The following is a 17931-nucleotide window of genomic DNA, read 5'->3' on the forward strand; positions in this document are numbered from 1 at the left end:
TTGTTTTTGTTTATTTGAGATGTTGTAAGTCTGTTTTCTTTTATTATTAAATATCCTTTTTTCACCACCTCTGCATTTATTTACAGTATCATGTACATGATGATGTACCATCCTTATTATGTTATCTTCATGTTCCAAAAAACATCCTCCTCTTCCACTGCACTATGTAGTTCTATACTATTACACTCATTCAATATTATCTCCAATGTCCTCTGAGCAGTGAATCCTTTGCTTAATCTTTTGCTCATATTGCCGGTGGACGATTGTAGGGGAAGTTTGACCTAAACACAATGATGTAGAGTTATTTATCTGTTTTAACTGTGAACACTGTAAGAACTACAGAGAACTACAGAGGGTGCAGGAAAGCAGGACCAGAAAGCTTTTCGGTGCTTGAATGGCAACAATGTTGCAGGTGTACTGTGTGTGTGTGTGTGTGTGTGTGTGTGTGTGTGTATGTGTGTGTGTGTGCGTGCGTGCGTGCGTGTGGGTATGTGTGTGTGTACGTGTGTCTGGGGGTGTGAGAGTGAGTGTTTTGTGTGTACATTGACCCGAAAAGTGTATTAAGGACATAAATGTGTACCACATTTCTTTTTTACTTTTACATATTCTTCACAGAAAAAAAGCCAAGGCCATGGAGTTTCAGATTTAAAAAAAACTGAACTTGTTTAATTAAAACATAAATTAAAAGTTGAAACAATAGGGTTTGACACTGAATCTCACTAACCATTAGTAAAAGTTTTGTCAGAGAGTGACACTGATTCACTGAGTTTCAGGGTCACATTGAGAAAAATAAATACAACCTTCCTCGTCACCTCCTCGTATACAAGACTTCGAGAATAAAGTTGTAATTTACTAGAAAATTACGACTTTATCATTGTAATATTACAACTTTATTCTCAAAGTCTCAATTTTCTCTCTCTCTCAATATCAATCTAATTTCAAAGATTGATAATCACTTTATAGTAGAAGGATTAATTACATATGGGCAAATTCACCATTACAGCACAATTATGAATTAAGTTATCCAACCAGGTTCTGAATTCTATTAAGTCTTGAGTCTTACAGAAAGGGCTCTATCAAAATCTATCTACATTGTCGGATTCAGATATTCTGCAGCTCTGTGAGGGGGCCCGTCGCTGGAATTTGCCTTTGGGGTTTAATCAAGGGAAACATGCTCATATTCAGGTTCGAGGCTGATCAGGTAAAAAAGTCTGTTGTGTTTGGTTTGTCTGTAAATACAGTTGCAGTCAGCAGCCGTTCAAGAGCCCGGGACTTAGTATAAGATCTGCATTGATTTCTGTGTGATTTAAAGTGAGCCGGCTCCATTAGAGGAAATGAATTCTGAATGACCCAACAGGGCCCTGGGTGGGTTCTCTTCATTTCCATTCCCTTTTTCTCTGTCTCTCTCTTTTTCATTGTGTCTTTACCTAGATCGACCTCCATTTTCGCTCACCCCAGTCTCTCTCCCTCCCTCTCTCTCTCTCTCTTGCACCCCCCTGGCTAAAAGTCCTATGCTATCACCTTCCATTACACATAGAAGGAAATGAAGTAAACTCCATTTAATGAAAAGCTGCACTTAAGTGTGTGTGTGTGTGTGTGTGTATGTGTGTGTGTTACATGCTTTCTCTCTCTCTCGCTCTCTCTGTCTCTCTCACACAGACACAGAAATAAGATTCCTTCCTCCTAGGCAGAACTATGTCCAATCGGCCTATTGAACCAAGTCTATTGATTGTCTTCTCAGTCTTTTTCTCTTCCTCCTACAGCCTGTCTTCCACTATCCTGCTTTATCTCTGTTTTCCTTCCCTTGCCACTTCTTAAAAAGTATTTCCTCTCTCCCACCACCTCTCTCTCGCTCACTCTCTCTCTCTGTAATTGATTTCCCTCTCTCTCCATCCTCCTTTCACAGGAAGCATCTGCAGGTCAAGCGCCTCGACCTTAACACAAGCACTAGATTGGAGATAGAGAAAACTCTGATCCAGGGGTGAAGAACCTTTTTCCTACCGAGGATCCGTCTCGTTATGTTTTATACAACTTCCAGGGCCATACTAAAGGTATAGTAGGTTGTCAGGCACATCAGCCCGTTCCACACTAAACAGCTTAACAAACCTAACAACGGCTCCTTTTATTTACATGTCCCGAAGCTCTCTGGAGTTTTGTAAGCTCAGCCCCCAACATTCAGAGGCAATTGCAGGCTTTGATTATTGCAGATTGGAAAAATGCACAGTTTCTCTCTTTTCCAGTTGCACCTGCCACAGCTTTAAAGGTGACATATTATGCTCATATTCAGGTTCATACTTTAAAATTTGGGTACTTGGAAACGTTAACATGCTCCAATGTTAAAAAAAAAAGGCACACACACTGCCCATTCCTGCAGTTCCTCTTTTCACCCTTTGTCTACAATGCCAGGAATTATTTTAGACCCTCCTCATGATAAACCCCAGTCTGCTCTGATTGGCCAGCTGGCCCAGTCTGTTGTGATTGGTTAACTGATTACAAATGTGAAGGAAATGTCACGTCCCTTCACCAGAATACTAGAGATTCTCAGATTGCAGGCCGGGTTACCCCAAAAGAGTCAAATTGTAACATCAGAGTGGGAGACAAATCTGAACCAGTTGTTCAGAGCCAGGCTGTCAGGTTTAGCCAGCTCACAAAAAAAAACACACAGTGATCTTTTTTCACTGTTTGTGGCCTGGCAGGTTCCACAGATACACATATTTATGTGCACAAACCCGGAAAAAGTGATTTTTGCCCTAATATGTCACCTTTAATTTCACTTCAAATGACTTCACATTCTGAAGCAGATAGCTGAGAAGCTCTCATGGAGCTTGGTGTTACAGACTATGTAAACTTTGTGTATTTTCATCCAGTTTAGCTGCATGTGTCCAACTGCAATGAAAGGCACACTGGTCTTTCAACTCAAAAAAAATTTGTCTGTTCCTCTTGAAAAATACAAAATTCCACATCTCCAGTTTCCATAATGACACGTAACAGCTACGTATGTGTTGCCTTCACTCACCAGGAAACTGACAGGCTTATAACCAGATGGACGATCTAAAAGTCTAATATTTCATCGCAATTTCTATTATTTCTGGATTAACTGTTGTCAAGAGATAGAGAAGTCAACTTACTACCTTTTTCTGTTGCTTTCACTCTCCTCTCACAGTTTGCTCACCCCCTGAGTGAACCTAATTATTTTCTTTTGTAAATCCATGAGATGAATTGAAAGCTCAGAGAAAAGCAATTTCTAGGCCTGTATGTGCAAAAAGTGGTTTATTAAAATCTGGGTTTTCACAATTTTAAAACTGAAGTATGGGAACATGGTTTTAATGCTCAAATGAAATGTGGCAGGGCAAGAACCACAAGATATCAAAGTAATACAGACTTTAACCAAAAAGACAAACTCATGTAAACTAAAAACTACCCCTGTGGCCATTTTTTCCCACAATCAAGACATTTCTAATGTATACATTTGTTGTATATTAATATAATCAATATAAATTATGGGGTGAAAAAAACATTACAAAATAAGACCTGAATTGAAATAAGCCAGAATCATCCTTAGGTTGTATGGTTTGAATTGGTAAGGCCATGCCATTTACTAAAATCAGTAAATACATTTAAATACACTGTGTGTGTGTATATATATATATATATATATATATATATATATAAATTCTGACTATGCAGATAATGCTGAAAACAGCCGTCAGATGAGATCCGTGAGATAGGCAAGACACACAACCACCCTTTGGTTGTTTTTTTTTATAGATAAGTATTAGTCAAAAATTTTAAAACAAAGAATATAATGTGGACATGATTGTCATGATTCTGCACCATGGCTTTTTGTTGTTAGGTCTATTTGTTTTCTTCATGGACGCTTGTTTGATGTTGATTTGGTTGTTCCCTGGTTGTGCTTTTTCCTTGTGTGTTGGGTGTATTGGTTTCTTGGTCCCTGTTTTCGGTGGGCCGATCGACACGTTCCTCGTCGGTGGTCTGGCCGATCCCCCCCTCCTCGTCTCCAGTCGGTGGGCCGATTGGCATGTTCTTCGTCGATGGTCTGGCCGAACTTCGCTCCTCGTCGCCAGTCGGTGGTCTGATCGATATGTTCCTCGTCGGTGGTCTGGCCGAACTCTGCTCCTCGTTGCCAGTCGGTGGGCCGATCGACACGTCCCTCGTCGGTGGTCCGGTCGAACCCTCCTCGTCTCCAGTCGGTGGGCCAATCGACACGTTCTTCGTCAGTGGTCCAGCCAATCCCCCCTCCTCGTCTCCAATCGGTGGGCGGATCGACGTGTTCCTTGTCGGTGGTGGTTGAACTCTGCTCCTTGTCGCCAGTCGGTGGGCCGATCGACATGTTCCTCGTCGGTGGTCCGGCTGAACCCTCCTCGTCTCCAGTCAGTGGGCCATTAAACACGTTCCTCGTCGGTGGTCCAGCCGATCCCCCCTCCTCGTCTCCAGTCGGTGGGCCGATCGACACGTGTTCAATTTGCCCTGCCCTCCTTGTGTGTATTTAGTCTCTGTGCTTCCCTTTGTCTGTTAGTTCGTCATGTTGTTAGGTTCCTGTTGTTTTTCCCGAGTCATTTTCTGAGGAGCCTGTCCCTGTGAATTTTCCCCCAGTGCTAAGGAGTTTTGAGACTTCTGTCACTGGTAGCCTCCAGTCGACCTCCACGTCAGCTAGCCTCTGGGTTCCTGGTGTGCAGCTGGCCTGCGGCTTGCTTGCTTCCAGCCGTCCTCCACATCGGCTAGCATCGGGCCTTCTAACCTCCTGCCATCCCCTGCTCCTGCGTTTGAGGGCCCTGCTGACGCCTGCTCCATGTCTCCAGTCGGTGGGCCGATCGACACATTCCCCGTTGTGGGGTCCGGCCGACGCCTGTTCCTCGTCGCCAGTCGGTGGGCCGATCGACACGTCACTCGTCGGTGGTCTGGCCGAACCCTCCTCGTCATCAGTCGGTGGGCCGATCGACACGTTCCTCGTCGGTGGTCTGGCTGATCCCCCCCTCCTCGTCTCCAGTCGGTGGGCAGATCGACACGTTCCTCGTCGGTGGTCTGGCCGATCCCCCCTCCTCGTTTCCAGTCGGTGCGCCGATCGACACGTTCCTCGTCGGTGGTCTGGCCGATCCCCCCTCCTCGTTTCCAGTCGGTGCGCCGATCGACGCGTTCCTCGCCACTCTCCTGGACACCTTTAGCTGTATTTTGTTTTTGTTTATTTGAGAAGTTGAAAGTCTGTTTTCTTTAATTATCAAATATCCTTTTTTCGCCATCTCTGCATTTGGGTCCTGCTTCCTGAAACACGTGACAGTAATGTGCTGGATTACCCTCCTCCACCAAGTTCCAAGCAAGTTCTTGGTGATTTTTTCACTGGCTGTCTGGAATAGTTGCATAATGCCATAAAAAAAAAAACTAGATATTCTCCATTTAAACATTTTAGTTGGTATGTATGATCAGGAGAGTAAATAAATTCACAGTTTTGTTTCAACACTATAATTGAAAGGTCAAAGTTTCGTGTTGTTGTTTTTCTCTGCAGTTCCTGCATGAAACACCTACATATCTGACAACCCCGAGAATCCGGACATGTTCAACTCAACACCGCAGTTGTGGTTGGATACAGCTTGCTAGACAACCGTCGACACTTGGCACCAAAGCACTTGGGATCAAAGTTTTATCACTCAGATAGCCCTGAGACGGACACGCCGAGTCTCGACATCTTGGATATCCAATACTGTACACTGATAGGGGGGAAAAGTACAAGAACCTTGATTGAACCTTGAGTAAAGCGGCATGTAAGACCTAGAATGACTTGAAACCAAATAAGTGTGTCCATTTCATCGCCTAAAAATGTTATTTAATCACTTGTCCACCGGCCGGTTGTATCCTAAAAGTCTGTTTTAAGCAGCTTACCTAGCCTGATAAATCTGGCCCCTAAAAAAATGTGGCTTTCAGATACATATCATTAAAAGTGCAATTAGAAACGCATGCTCTCTTTTTTTCTTTCCTGCAGGATCCTGTGTGAGATCAATCAGTTAACACACTTCAGGTAAACACAGACCCGGGACAGCAGTGCAACAGAAACTGCCAGACTGCTTCATACACCTCCGACATTCAAGCCTTTTCACAGACAAGCTGAAGCTTTTGTTTTTGTTTTTTTCCTTATCTGCCTATGCAGTCTGTGTCACATACACGCATCCCTGCCTGGATATACCAGGAACAAAGACGGCTGATAGATCCCACCACCACCAAATGCAGCGGTGTAATGCTGCTGTGACAGTGCTGTACTTTATGCTTCAGTGGGGATCGATGCCAACAATTCAGCACACTACAATCGCACTACAACCAATGCAGTACTTTTAAAGCTAGGTCTGAAACTACTATTTATTCATGATCAATGTTGGTATTTAGTTTTTTATCAATTTGTGAATAAAATAATAATAGACCAAAGGAGGCAACATTTTGATATGCGAGTCCCCAATCTTGCGAGTCCCCAATTTCTTGTGCACAAACAGGAATAAAAAGATGTTTCCTCCCACTACTTACAGGCTTAAAACTGAAACACCAAGAAAAACAGCCGTGTGCTGGCAAAAGGCAGAAAAAAAAGAAAGGAAAAAAGGTGGTTGTAAAACAATGGCAGTTTCAAAATGAAAGTCGACTTTGCAATGTTCTGGCAGGGAGGAAACGCATGCAGTCAGTATGTAAGACACATTCCAGTCCACGCTGTCGGGAAATGTAATTTTCCTTGCTTACAGGAAACCTTCATGGGAGGAAGATTAAAAAGTTACATCTTCCTGTTGCTCATTTGTCAGAGGAACTGCCCAAACCACCTTAACATATTACAGTAAAATACTCCCTTTTGAGAATCTGTAAACTTACAAAAAAACTGAATCAACTACCAAAATTGTTAAATATCCCCTCCAGTTAATTTTTAGTATATATATATGAAAATAATCTGCTATTCCTTATATTTTGTTAAACATTGTTTACAGTAAAAAAGTTAAAAAAAAACAACAATAACCTTAAATGGGGCAGGGAAACCATCCACTCTCTCTACCTCATTAAGGAATTCTGAGACTATGAATATTCTCGATATGTAAATAAAGCAGGCGCTGCGCCACGCCCACCACAGCTGCTCTCACTAGGTTGACCGGTGGAAAAATGTACGCAACAAGATGGGTAGCGACAACATCGGCGTGATTCAGCCATAAAACTTTCACGAACTGCTAATGCTTACACTAACTGTCTGCTGACACACCTGCCGTCCTCTCATGGATGCGCCGCCTCTGCGTTGCACTGGAAGTTTCTAGTTTCTTTGCATACATTTGCATATTCAACAACAATTGATTTTCTGTTGCCCAGGATTCGTTTGAATTTCAAATTACAGAGAAATGCACAGACATCTCCTACTCCAGGAGAGGAATGTGAAAACACCTCTTTAGTGACAAAATTTGCTAAGAACTAAGTCCCTATAGTCAATGTCAGACATTTTAGAGGACAGAGACAGAAGAAAAACACTTTTTTGAGTGGAGGGGGACTTTGACTACTCTGCCGAGCAACAAATGGGATAAAAGACAAAAAAACAACAACAAAAGGAAACTGACAGATGCAGTACCATCATCACCAATACTAAAAAAAAAAAAAAGCATCTCTTAATTGCGAAAGGGAAGGAACAAGCTGTGAACAAAACATTAACAAAGTGCCACCCTCACACAGGTGTCATGGCAGACGTGTTAGCAAATGGTTGCCTGTTTCCGCTTCCAGCAGACACACTGCGATATTAACATTCATTTGGAGGCAGGTGTCTTCACACATGGCTCTTTTTCTCTTTCTTCATCAGCCGTTTGATGCTGTGCTGGTAGATTTCGGAGGCCTGCTCACTCGTTACGAGTTAATAACAGTTCATGTACATGCAGAATGCCTCCAGTGCAGAGCAGCCATGTGTCTCTATCTAAGTCTGTGACTCTACTGCCTCTGTTGTCTACTGTGCATCAGGTGGATGGGGGCACTGAGCACAAAGCTCCCCCCCCACCTCTGAAGTACAAAAGCAGACTTGTGATTAGCTGACGCCGCACGGGTGCATGTTGAGGATATATTAGAGCGAGCAGTGTTTATCCTGTTGTTTCTTTCTCTAGTAGTAAATCTTCCCCCGAATTTTCTGGCGGACGGCTCTGTGTAAATGGCTGATGTGTAGTGGTATGACGCATGCGATTTCTCTCACACACACACAGAGTTTCAAAAGGTTCACCCAGGACCTTCCGCTGAACGGAAACCTGCTGAAGAACGCCGTTCGGGCTAATCTCGTCTTTTGCTCAAGAGTTAATGGGAGGTCGCGTCCTTTCAAATCAATCACAGCTATTCACAGATCACAGGTTACATGTTAAGATACTGTAGAGCCACTGACATGGAAGGAGTGGACCCCCTCGCCCCCCCAGGCATGGCTGCTGCCGCTACACATTAGGCAGCTGCAGGGCACAGACTTGTTTTTTAAGACCGTCCCTGATCTCCGTCATCTCTGTGCCTTCTGTGCATTATGTATATACTTTATATAATCTGTCACCTCCAAGTTCCCATCAAGTACATTGCACAAGAGGCTGACTCTATCTAACATCCTCATTATGTGCACCCAGATCCAGAAGAGCGATCCTCCGTAAATGCGTTTCACAGTCACTATAATCTCTTACCTGACTGACCCTGACTTGTAGTCCCGCATTAGAAAACCCTGACCCGACACATTAGGTTTGATTTCGTTTATCGCTGACCGTTACTCCACTGTGGCTGATGCAAAACCCTGGACATTTTTCATCTTCCACCACGACGTGCACAGGTGCCAACATCAGGAACAAAGCTTGGTATATCTGAATACATTACTCTATTTCGAAAATAGCGAAACACGACTTAAACCCAGAGCTTTATGTAACAAAAGGCCTAAACCGAAACGAAAGGCCAATTCTTTCATAAGAGCCACTGGCTTGTTGCAGTACTTTCTTGTAAGGAATATGCACCAAGCAGGCACAATAATAACACACAATTTGGATGCAGAAACCTGCTAAAAGACCCGGCCACAAGATTAGGTAACAAAGTGGGACCAGTTGTAGGTGATATTCTGTATTTTACTGTGGACAATTCTCAAACTTTTATTTGATTTTTAATATTTGAGCTATTATTGTACTCAAATGGTACATATTCTGAATGATTTGAGTTAAATCAAGCACATAGTGCAGATTGGGGTTGAGCAATATGGGCTTTAGGGAACTTGATTTTTACCCAAGGACCCCCAAGGAGTTTAAACAAGCCCTTCTTACAGGCTGAACAGAAGCTATAGATAATTTTACATCAATACGGAAGACTATACCCAGCCCTAAGAATGTGCCTAAAAAGCAAAGACTATCACAAAACACAAAGAGCATCAGAATCCATAAACCAAGCAGCAGAAATATGATGCACAACCACCGTAAAACCCTTCTCTAAATGATGGTGTATGTCTCTTACTTGCAAATACAACAGAGGCCCTTTGGAGCAGAACTGACTGCACATTGCTCCTGTTTCACACATCGTACGGCCATCTGTTCAGAGGGAAAAGCTGAAACTGACCACCGTTCTCCTCTGCTCAATATGAAAACGACTACGCTCCCATGGAAGAACTGTGCTCCGTCGCCTAAATGACACAGGAACCCCTGAATCGGAAATGACAGCTCAGGATGATGTGAGCATAATTGAAAATGAGTTAAGGGGGGCGACTAAATCGACTGATGAAATACGCATCGTGGAGTGCACACACAACACCCACACACACACACACACACACGCACACAGACGCGAGGAGAGGAGAATGGACTGCAGCAATCTGTGACAAAAAAGATTAAAATCATGCGTGTGAAAAACGGGCGTCACTCACAGCGTTACGCACAGAAGTCAGAAGACACCAACACACACACACACACACACACACACACACATATACATACATACATACATAGCGAAAAGGCCGATTATGAATCAACTGAGAACAGCTGCACGTATGCTTCAAAGTCATTTCTGAATCGCTTATCCACACATTGAGTCACATCGTACGAATACCAATTTACAGACCTCCATCATATCACTCAGAGAGAGGGGGACAACAAGAGAGCGGCACAGAGAGGGACGGGGGGTAGAGAGGTAGACAGAGAGTGTGGGAGAGGGAGAGCAGTATGACCACAAATATATTTACACCTTTCATTCTTGTCCAAGAAGAAGAAGGTGGATAACATGTTTGCAATGATATGGACATTCACACATACAGTATATAAATATATGAATTCCCTCAGTCACTCACTTTCACACACACACACACACCCACACACACAAACACACACACCCACACACACACACACACACACACACACACACACAAACACACACACACACACACACACAAACACACACACACACACACACACACACACACACACACACACACACACGTAAGAGTGTCCCAGAGCTGCAAGATAAGAGAGGAGAGTGTTCTGGAGAGAAAGCTTCCTCATTGGTGTGCAAGGCTGCAAATGTTCCAACCCTCCCTTATATGTGTGTGTGTAGCACTCTTTCCTTCACTGCCACTAAAAAGACACAGAGGACCTATTGTGCCCAAGGAAGGAAAATCACTCCATTTTCAGAGAAAGGAGAGGAATGAACAGCTCTCTCTCTCTCCCTCCTTCCGTTCATCTCTCCTGACCTCTCTCGCTCCTTCCCTCTCACGCCCCCCCCTCCCATTCACACACAGCAGCTGAAATGGCGAAGCTTGTTAAAAAAAGGGAGCCCACACGACAGCATTAGCAGCTTTGCTTACCCCATCATCTCCCCTGCTCGCCGTGTGCCTTCGACACCAGAAACCACAGATGAAAGTAACCCGATTCTCTGCATCTTGAGAGAAAAAAAAAAGTTACAGCGCTAAGGGTTCACAAGTGAACACATGAAGGGAGAAAAACAAAAGGGAGGCAGGCAGGCAGGTAGGAAGAAAAAACCCAGGATTCAGACTAAATGAGGTGTTACATGCAAGCAGGAACAGCAAAGCAGCATTAAAGGAGTGGTGTTTTTTTTCAGGTGCAAAAAAGCTCCAGAACACAATTTTTGTCGCAAACAATATCATCGCAAAACTCTGCTCAGTGAGTGAAACTGAGGTTACTAACTGGTGATGATAGTTTATTGAAACAATCTGTCACGAAAGAATTGTGAAACCGGGCGCCGCCCTGAGTGCCCCAGTTCTTACGACATGGATGGATGTGTGTGTGTGTGTGTGTGTGTGTGTGTGCGCGCCACTGTGGATGGGACTGATGTGATGCTGGGGGGAAAGCCTAAACTAATCAGCTAAACTGCTTGTTGTTGACATCAGTTAAGGATAGTAGACCAACTTCCTGGTTGAACTTTGACCCTAGACTGTAGATGTCCTGAGTCCGAATTCTAAGCTGGTTTTGGGTATGTATGTGTTCACAACGGAAAAGAGGCTAAATAAATTATACTTTAAAAGTATTATCTTCCCAGAGTGTATTGCACAAAGGAAACGCCTCGGTGCACATATTGTATCACCTTCAGTTTGTGATTTCATGACTGAGTGAAATAATGGTCAAAACTACAAAAATAAGACTGTAGTTGCAATGAGCCTGAGTTGTTATTTAACTAAGTATGTATAATTAAATATTAATCTAATTTACTTTAATGCATTGTACTGCAGATTTTTGCTTCTTTTAGGCATTAAATACATTTACTAATAATCCCTGGATGTGGCCTGTGGACATGACTTAATTTGCTTCACTGGCAAACCCACGTCCACTAATACAGGTATTTTTTTAGCAATTTAAATTTCATTGCACCCCAAAAAGCACTTGTTTCCAGAGGGAGGGTTGTACCTAGCAACACCTGTGAGGTGTATTTGAAAAATCTGAAGAAAAGCTTGTAAATAGATATTGTTACGATTTCTCTCGGAAATGTACTCTACTTACATGCTACCAGACCGTGTAGAAAACATATACAGCAACTGACACAACCAACACAATGAAGGCCCTCAACATGACAGTTTACCACCTCAGTCTTAAAGAAGTGAAAACTGGCTCATCTCGTCAGCACGGGGCTCTTCGCAGGTCCCAGCTGTCGGATTGGAGCTGGACGCTGTTGCCAGCAAAATTTCAGCACCTAGGACAGCTACACATTGGCCAGCAGAGATCCAGCAGGGGGAAGAAAAAAAACACATCAGGACAAAAGAAAAGAGCAGGAGGAGGTGGAGGAAGGGGGAATTTGGCCACTGGGAGGCCATTCACAGAGTCCACAAAGAGCCAATGTCAACTTGAGTTGAGGGACAGAAAACTGAATGAGCATTACAGCGGGCAGCACAGGCCGGGGATCGTGATCATGGGCCAGTGTGCAACAAACATGTGGCATGTTGCGGGGAAATGGTCTTTATCATTGTCACCTCATTTGCTGCAGACCACATTTTCCCTTCATTGTTCATCCACAGCAGAGCAGCCAAGCATTCCGGTCAATTCCTATTCTAACTGCAATCCCGCCTTTTCCTGTAAGATTAAAACACCCAAGACGCAGCAGCTGTTCAAAAATGCAACATTTTTTCGGTCTACATTACTGAAGTCATTGCAGGGTTGCTTGTATATGTTCGGAGAGCTGGTTTCTAGCCGAGGCAGAGCTCGCTATTACTGCAGACTGCCTTCTGTTTTCAGCACAGGCACATTTTCCTTTACTGCTTATACACAAGGGGATTCCACCACTGTTAATTGGTACGCTGACCATTCTTCTCTCCTGTAAGATCACGATACCCAAGAAGCAGCAGTTGTTTAAAAAACACCACAATCATCAATCTATGTACCTCTCTTGAGGCCATACAGTATAAATATATATTTATATATTTTTTTAAACAATACAATCACTTTACGCCCCTCAGTGATATTTTGACACATACTTGTCATGGCTGAAGAAAAGATATCGACCCCTACATCAAACGTTAGTGCTGCCTGCGAATTGTCAGACTGGATGACGGGATATTTTCAAAGGGACGAGTGGGAGTTTTGGAGAAAAGCTTGAAAAGAGGTGTTAGGCAGAATAAAGGAGGCCATAGCAGATATGACTAAACTCAGAAGGAGCAAATGAAAAAACAAAAAGCAAAAGCCACCTCATCAATCACTAGAGGACCTGTCACATTTCAGCAATGAGAGATGAGATGGAGCTGCGGGTGTGCTCTTTGTTCATTTTTTATGGCTCCCACACACACACACACACACACACACACCAGAGCAGTCCACAGCCCACCGCAGCATCCGTAAATAATCATGCACAAACTAAACAAATTTTACCTCACGCTCAGGATCTTGACAAAGTGCTTCAGTGAAAATTTAATGGCGCCATTTTGTCGCGCTGTATTATTCCCCCATAGCATACAATGTTCTCTAGAAGTTGTACATTTCCAAAGACACTTCATACTGAAAGCAAAATAACATGATTCTCCCTGTCCACAACTCAAATATAATTTCACACTCAGTCTCAAGTTCATTTTTTTTTCTTTTTAAATTTTACATTTTACATAACAATTTGATTTATTTTTTTAAAATACAGCACTAACCCAAAAAAAGGTAACATTTCCATTTTGCAGAGAGCATTGTTGGTAAAATAGTTGAGTGCAAAGGCACTTTCTGGATTAAGTGTAGTAAGATTTTGCCGCTTGTTTTTCTCTTATGGTCTAACACTCACGGTTGATCTGTGTGTTAAGTATGTACAGGAATGTCGATCTGTAGCATTTCCTCTTCTACAAAGAATAGTTATTTCGTACTTTTTTTTTTCTCACAGAAAAGCACAAAGCCGTAATTGTACACAGTCCTGACCATTACTGTATATACCTGCCGTCATCAAAGTCTTTAAGAGCTTCATTTTTCAGAAAGAAGAAATAATTTATACCTTCCAGGAGATAAAATAAAACTCTGTTATTATATACTTATACTCCTTTTATACATTTTGAAACAAAAATAGAGAAGAAAAGGAAGAGATAACAAAGGTCATTGAAAGCTGCAGTTCACTTCCAGTCAATCATGTGGGATTGAACACAGATAGATAAGATAGATATATAGAGAGGGCTATTATCAGAGTAATTGCATGATTATTATGAATTAGGGGCAGGGCATTGTTGCTATCTTACAGTTGGCTCATCGCAGTTTGTTTCTCCAGAACCTCCAGGTAGTCTGGTTCTGTTTTTAGCTTCCCCGGGAGCAGCAGTGGGTGCTCATTGTTTCTGGACAGGTGTTCAGCCCCGTAGTATTTCCTGGGGGTCCCGTACAGAACAGCTTTGTTCAACCTGTCCTGGTTAGTCACGTGCCGCCGGGCCGTAGCGGCCTCGTAGGGGGGCACGATGCAAGGTCTCTTCGGTAAAGTGCAAAAGTTGTAACTGAAAGGAGGGACGCCAGCAGCTGTGGGAAGCTCTTTGTTGGGCCTCTCCCCCAAGTTTTGATACAGCATCTCAGGAGGCTCTGGGGTGGTCAAACCACATGATGTTGGCGATTTATCCATAAAATCCACTGTGCTGATGGTGTAGGCCCCTGGGCTGTGCGTGAGGACATCATCTTTCTTTGCATCCAGGGGCCCAAAGCTGAGCTCCTTCAGGTTGCGGTAATAAGCCACCTGCTCACCATTCTTCTGCATGTAAATAGGGTTTTGGCACATGGAGCCCACGGGTGGGGGGATGTAGTTATACATGTGGCTCTCGGATGTTTTGTCTTGGGTCGGTTCCGGAGTGTAGGAGCCATATTGCACTTGGAAAGAGTTCAGATCTAAGTTGTTAGCACTTGTGGGAACGTGCTCGACCCCTTTGCGCCGTTTCAGAACAAAAACAAAGAGGCCTGCGCCGAAGCATACTGAGAGGATGAAAACAACAAGAAGGCCAAGAATCAGGACTGAAAGTGGGACCTCAGGGTGTAAGTCAGGGGTGTGGAGCCTGGCTTCAGTGGGGCTAACAGAGCTAAAAGAAGAAGAGGAAGAAGAGGAGGTGGTGGCTTCAGTTGCAGGGCTTATTAATGTAGGGGCTTTTGTAGGGGGCGCAAGTTGTGGTGGGGGCACTTCACTAGGCTCAGGGCATATGGCCTCGTTGCGAAGCGAGCGCAGCAGGCGACCTGCATGTTTGGAAGGCGAATCACAAGTGATTTCGTTGACCACCACACTGGTACTGGACAGCTCCATCCAGTTTTTGAGTGCCACAATGTCACAGGTGCAGTCCCATGGGTTTTCCTGCAGGTCGATCTGGATGAAAGCTGAAAGCTGGTCTAGAACCCCTTTAACCGGCAGGTAGGAGAAGTGGTTATTTCGCAGGTTGAGCCTCGTCAGCATAGTTCCCCCAAACACATTGTCAGGGAGCGACCTCAGCAGGTTGTTGTTGAGAAACAGCAGCTGCAGGTTATGCAGAGCGTTGAATGTCTGTGGTAAAATGTCCTTGATGATGTTATATTCCAAATACAGATACTGGAGCGACTGCAGACCGACGAAAAGGGATTGAGAAAGTGATTCAATGTAATTCCCATTAAGATATAACCGTCTGAGGTTTGTCAGATTCTCGAATGCCCCTTCCTGAATCACTGCAATTCTGTTATTTCCTAAGTGGAGCAGCTCCAATGAGCTGTACTCAGTCAGATCTGCTCTGTAAATCACCTGCAAGTAGTTACCGGTCAGATGGAGTTTCTTTGGGTAGGAGGGCTTGGGATTGAGCTCACTGATGTTATGCAGCTTCCGCTCCTGGCAGTTGATGTTCAGTCCGCTGTCAGGGTTTTGAGACGTGCACACACACACGCTGGGACACAACATGGGCACAGGGGAGCGCGTCTGGTAAACCATGATGGGCCCAAAGACATGTTTGTCCTTCGAGATGCGAGGGGTGGGCCTGTACCGCATTTTGGGAGGGCGGGAAGCTTTCGGGGCGCGGGTGGGGGTGACCATGCCGGGGTGGTAGGTCGGGGGCAGGGCTCCTTGAAAGTGAGAGTCGGAGGGGGGGTGAACACGCTCCCCGGCGTTCCTGCGCGGGCACAGGTCCTGCTTTATGAGCTGAGTGATGTCTTTACCGTGCAGCCTAAACGGCGTCTCGCACACGATGTCCCCGACAAACACAGAGATAGAGTCTAGCCAGGATTTGAGAGGGATCAGATCGCAGGTGCAGTTCCACGGATTCTCCTCCAGCTGGATCTCCATGATGCCCCCTATGTGCTCCAGGACCCCCGCAAACGGCAGCATCTTGAGCCGGTTGCCACGTAAATCCAAGTGGGTGAGGAGCACAAAGCGGAAAATATTGGGGGGCAAAGACAACAACAGGTTATCATTAAGGATCAACACTTTGAGTTTGTTCAGTTTACTGAAAGCGCCCGGCTCTATGGCACTGATGTAATTATAATCTGCCTGCAAATACTCCAAACTCTCTAGTCCAGCAAAGGTGTCCTCTTTAATCACCTCCAGGTTGTTGTTGTTCAAATGGAGCCGCTTCAGGAAGCGAAGCCCGTTGAAGGCGCCGCTTCGGATCTCCTGCAAACCGTTATTTCCCAGATGCAGCGAGGTGACATTGCCGTAACTGACGAATTCATTGGCGCTGAGCCGTGACAGAAAGTTTCCGTTTAGAAAAAGCTGAGAGATTTTATTCGGCGGCGCCTGGAACTGACTGACGGTGGTAAATCCTTTATTCTCACAGTTGATGTTGAGAACGTTCTCCCGCTCCTCGCAGGCGCAGCGGGTCTTGCAGATGTCTTTGGATGCTGAAGTTTTGCGGCTCTCCGTTTCGGACGGCGACAGGCTGGTGACCGTGAGGACGCTCAGAAAGAGGACACTGCTCAGCATTTTTACAGCCATAAAAGGTCGCTGAAATATAGATCCAGCATTTAACTGTGGAGCGTAAGCCTTGGAGTGGGGGAAGAAAAAAATCGGGGAGCTCTCACAGTCGAGAGAGGGGTGGGAAGGAAGGCGCCCTCACACACACATACTCACACAGACACAAACACACCGGCCGCAGAAAACAGGCGCACCGCCGTTATTTGGTGTAAAAACGGGACCGTGACGCACCAGAGTTGCGCAAACCTCTCCATCGACCTTCACTCCAAAAATGCGTATTGCGTATGCGTAAAATAAAAACAAAAACAAACAACCCCCCCCCCAAAAAAAATCAATCCGTGAACAGAAAAAAATCGTCACTTCTGCAAATCATTGGGATCCTCTGTGTTGGATGGACTTGGCACATTTTCAGAGCCAGAGGAGCCTCGGAAGAAAAAAGGGAGCAGAAGCCGCTTAATGCAACCCCCCCTTTATTCGGTGGCTTAATGCACATCACCGGCAGCTGCAGCCAAATGTTCAGAGGGAGACACAGGCTGCGAAACGCTCCCTCTCCTGCCACTCACACTGAAAAAGCGCTTCATTTTTTGTCCAAGCGAAAGAACTCTTTCCAGAATCCAGATCCAGAAATAATGCGCAAAGAGGCACCATGACGCACAGCCAGCTTTTCCTTGTCGTCTCCCCCAAGAGAAGGCGCATAGGTAAAAGTGAACTCGATGGGAGAAAACAGGAGAAAAAAGCGCTTAGGGAGAGAGAACGAGATAAGACATATATTCCAGGAGCTCAGGCATAACTACATAGACATTCACTAATCTGCAGCCTCTCCTCCTCCTCCGCTCCGTACGGCGAGAGGAGCACTGAGCGTCTGCTGCTGTCGCTGCCCGATTGCGTTTCTTGCTAACCCCCCCCCCTTTCTCTCTCTCTCTCTATCTCTCTCTCTCTGTGTTTGTGTGTGTGTGTGTGTTGGAGAGAGCGAGATCGAAGCCAAGGGGCTGTTACGTCACCAACACAGTCAACATGAATACACAAACTCTTTATCTCTGTCTCTGTCTCTCTCTCTCTCTCTCTCTCTCTCTCTCACACACTCACACACACACACACACCGGGGTCTTGAAA

At 44.7% G+C, this 17931-nt stretch overlaps 1 protein-coding gene across 1 annotated transcript; it reads right to left on the reverse strand.

The window, feature by feature from the left end:
• Positions 1–13335: 13335 nt before the first annotated feature.
• On the reverse strand, positions 13336–17687 carry slitrk2 (SLIT and NTRK-like family, member 2). The gene has a single exon (XM_035650558.2). The coding sequence runs from the start codon at positions 16837–16839 to the stop codon at positions 14155–14157; it is 2685 nt and encodes an 894-aa protein (XP_035506451.2). The 5' UTR covers positions 16840–17687; the 3' UTR covers positions 13336–14154.
• Between the last annotated feature and the right edge of the window lie 244 nt (positions 17688–17931).

Source organism: Scophthalmus maximus, chromosome 9 (genome assembly GCF_022379125.1).
Source record: "Scophthalmus maximus strain ysfricsl-2021 chromosome 9, ASM2237912v1, whole genome shotgun sequence".
Lineage (NCBI taxonomy): Eukaryota > Metazoa > Chordata > Actinopteri > Pleuronectiformes > Scophthalmidae > Scophthalmus > Scophthalmus maximus.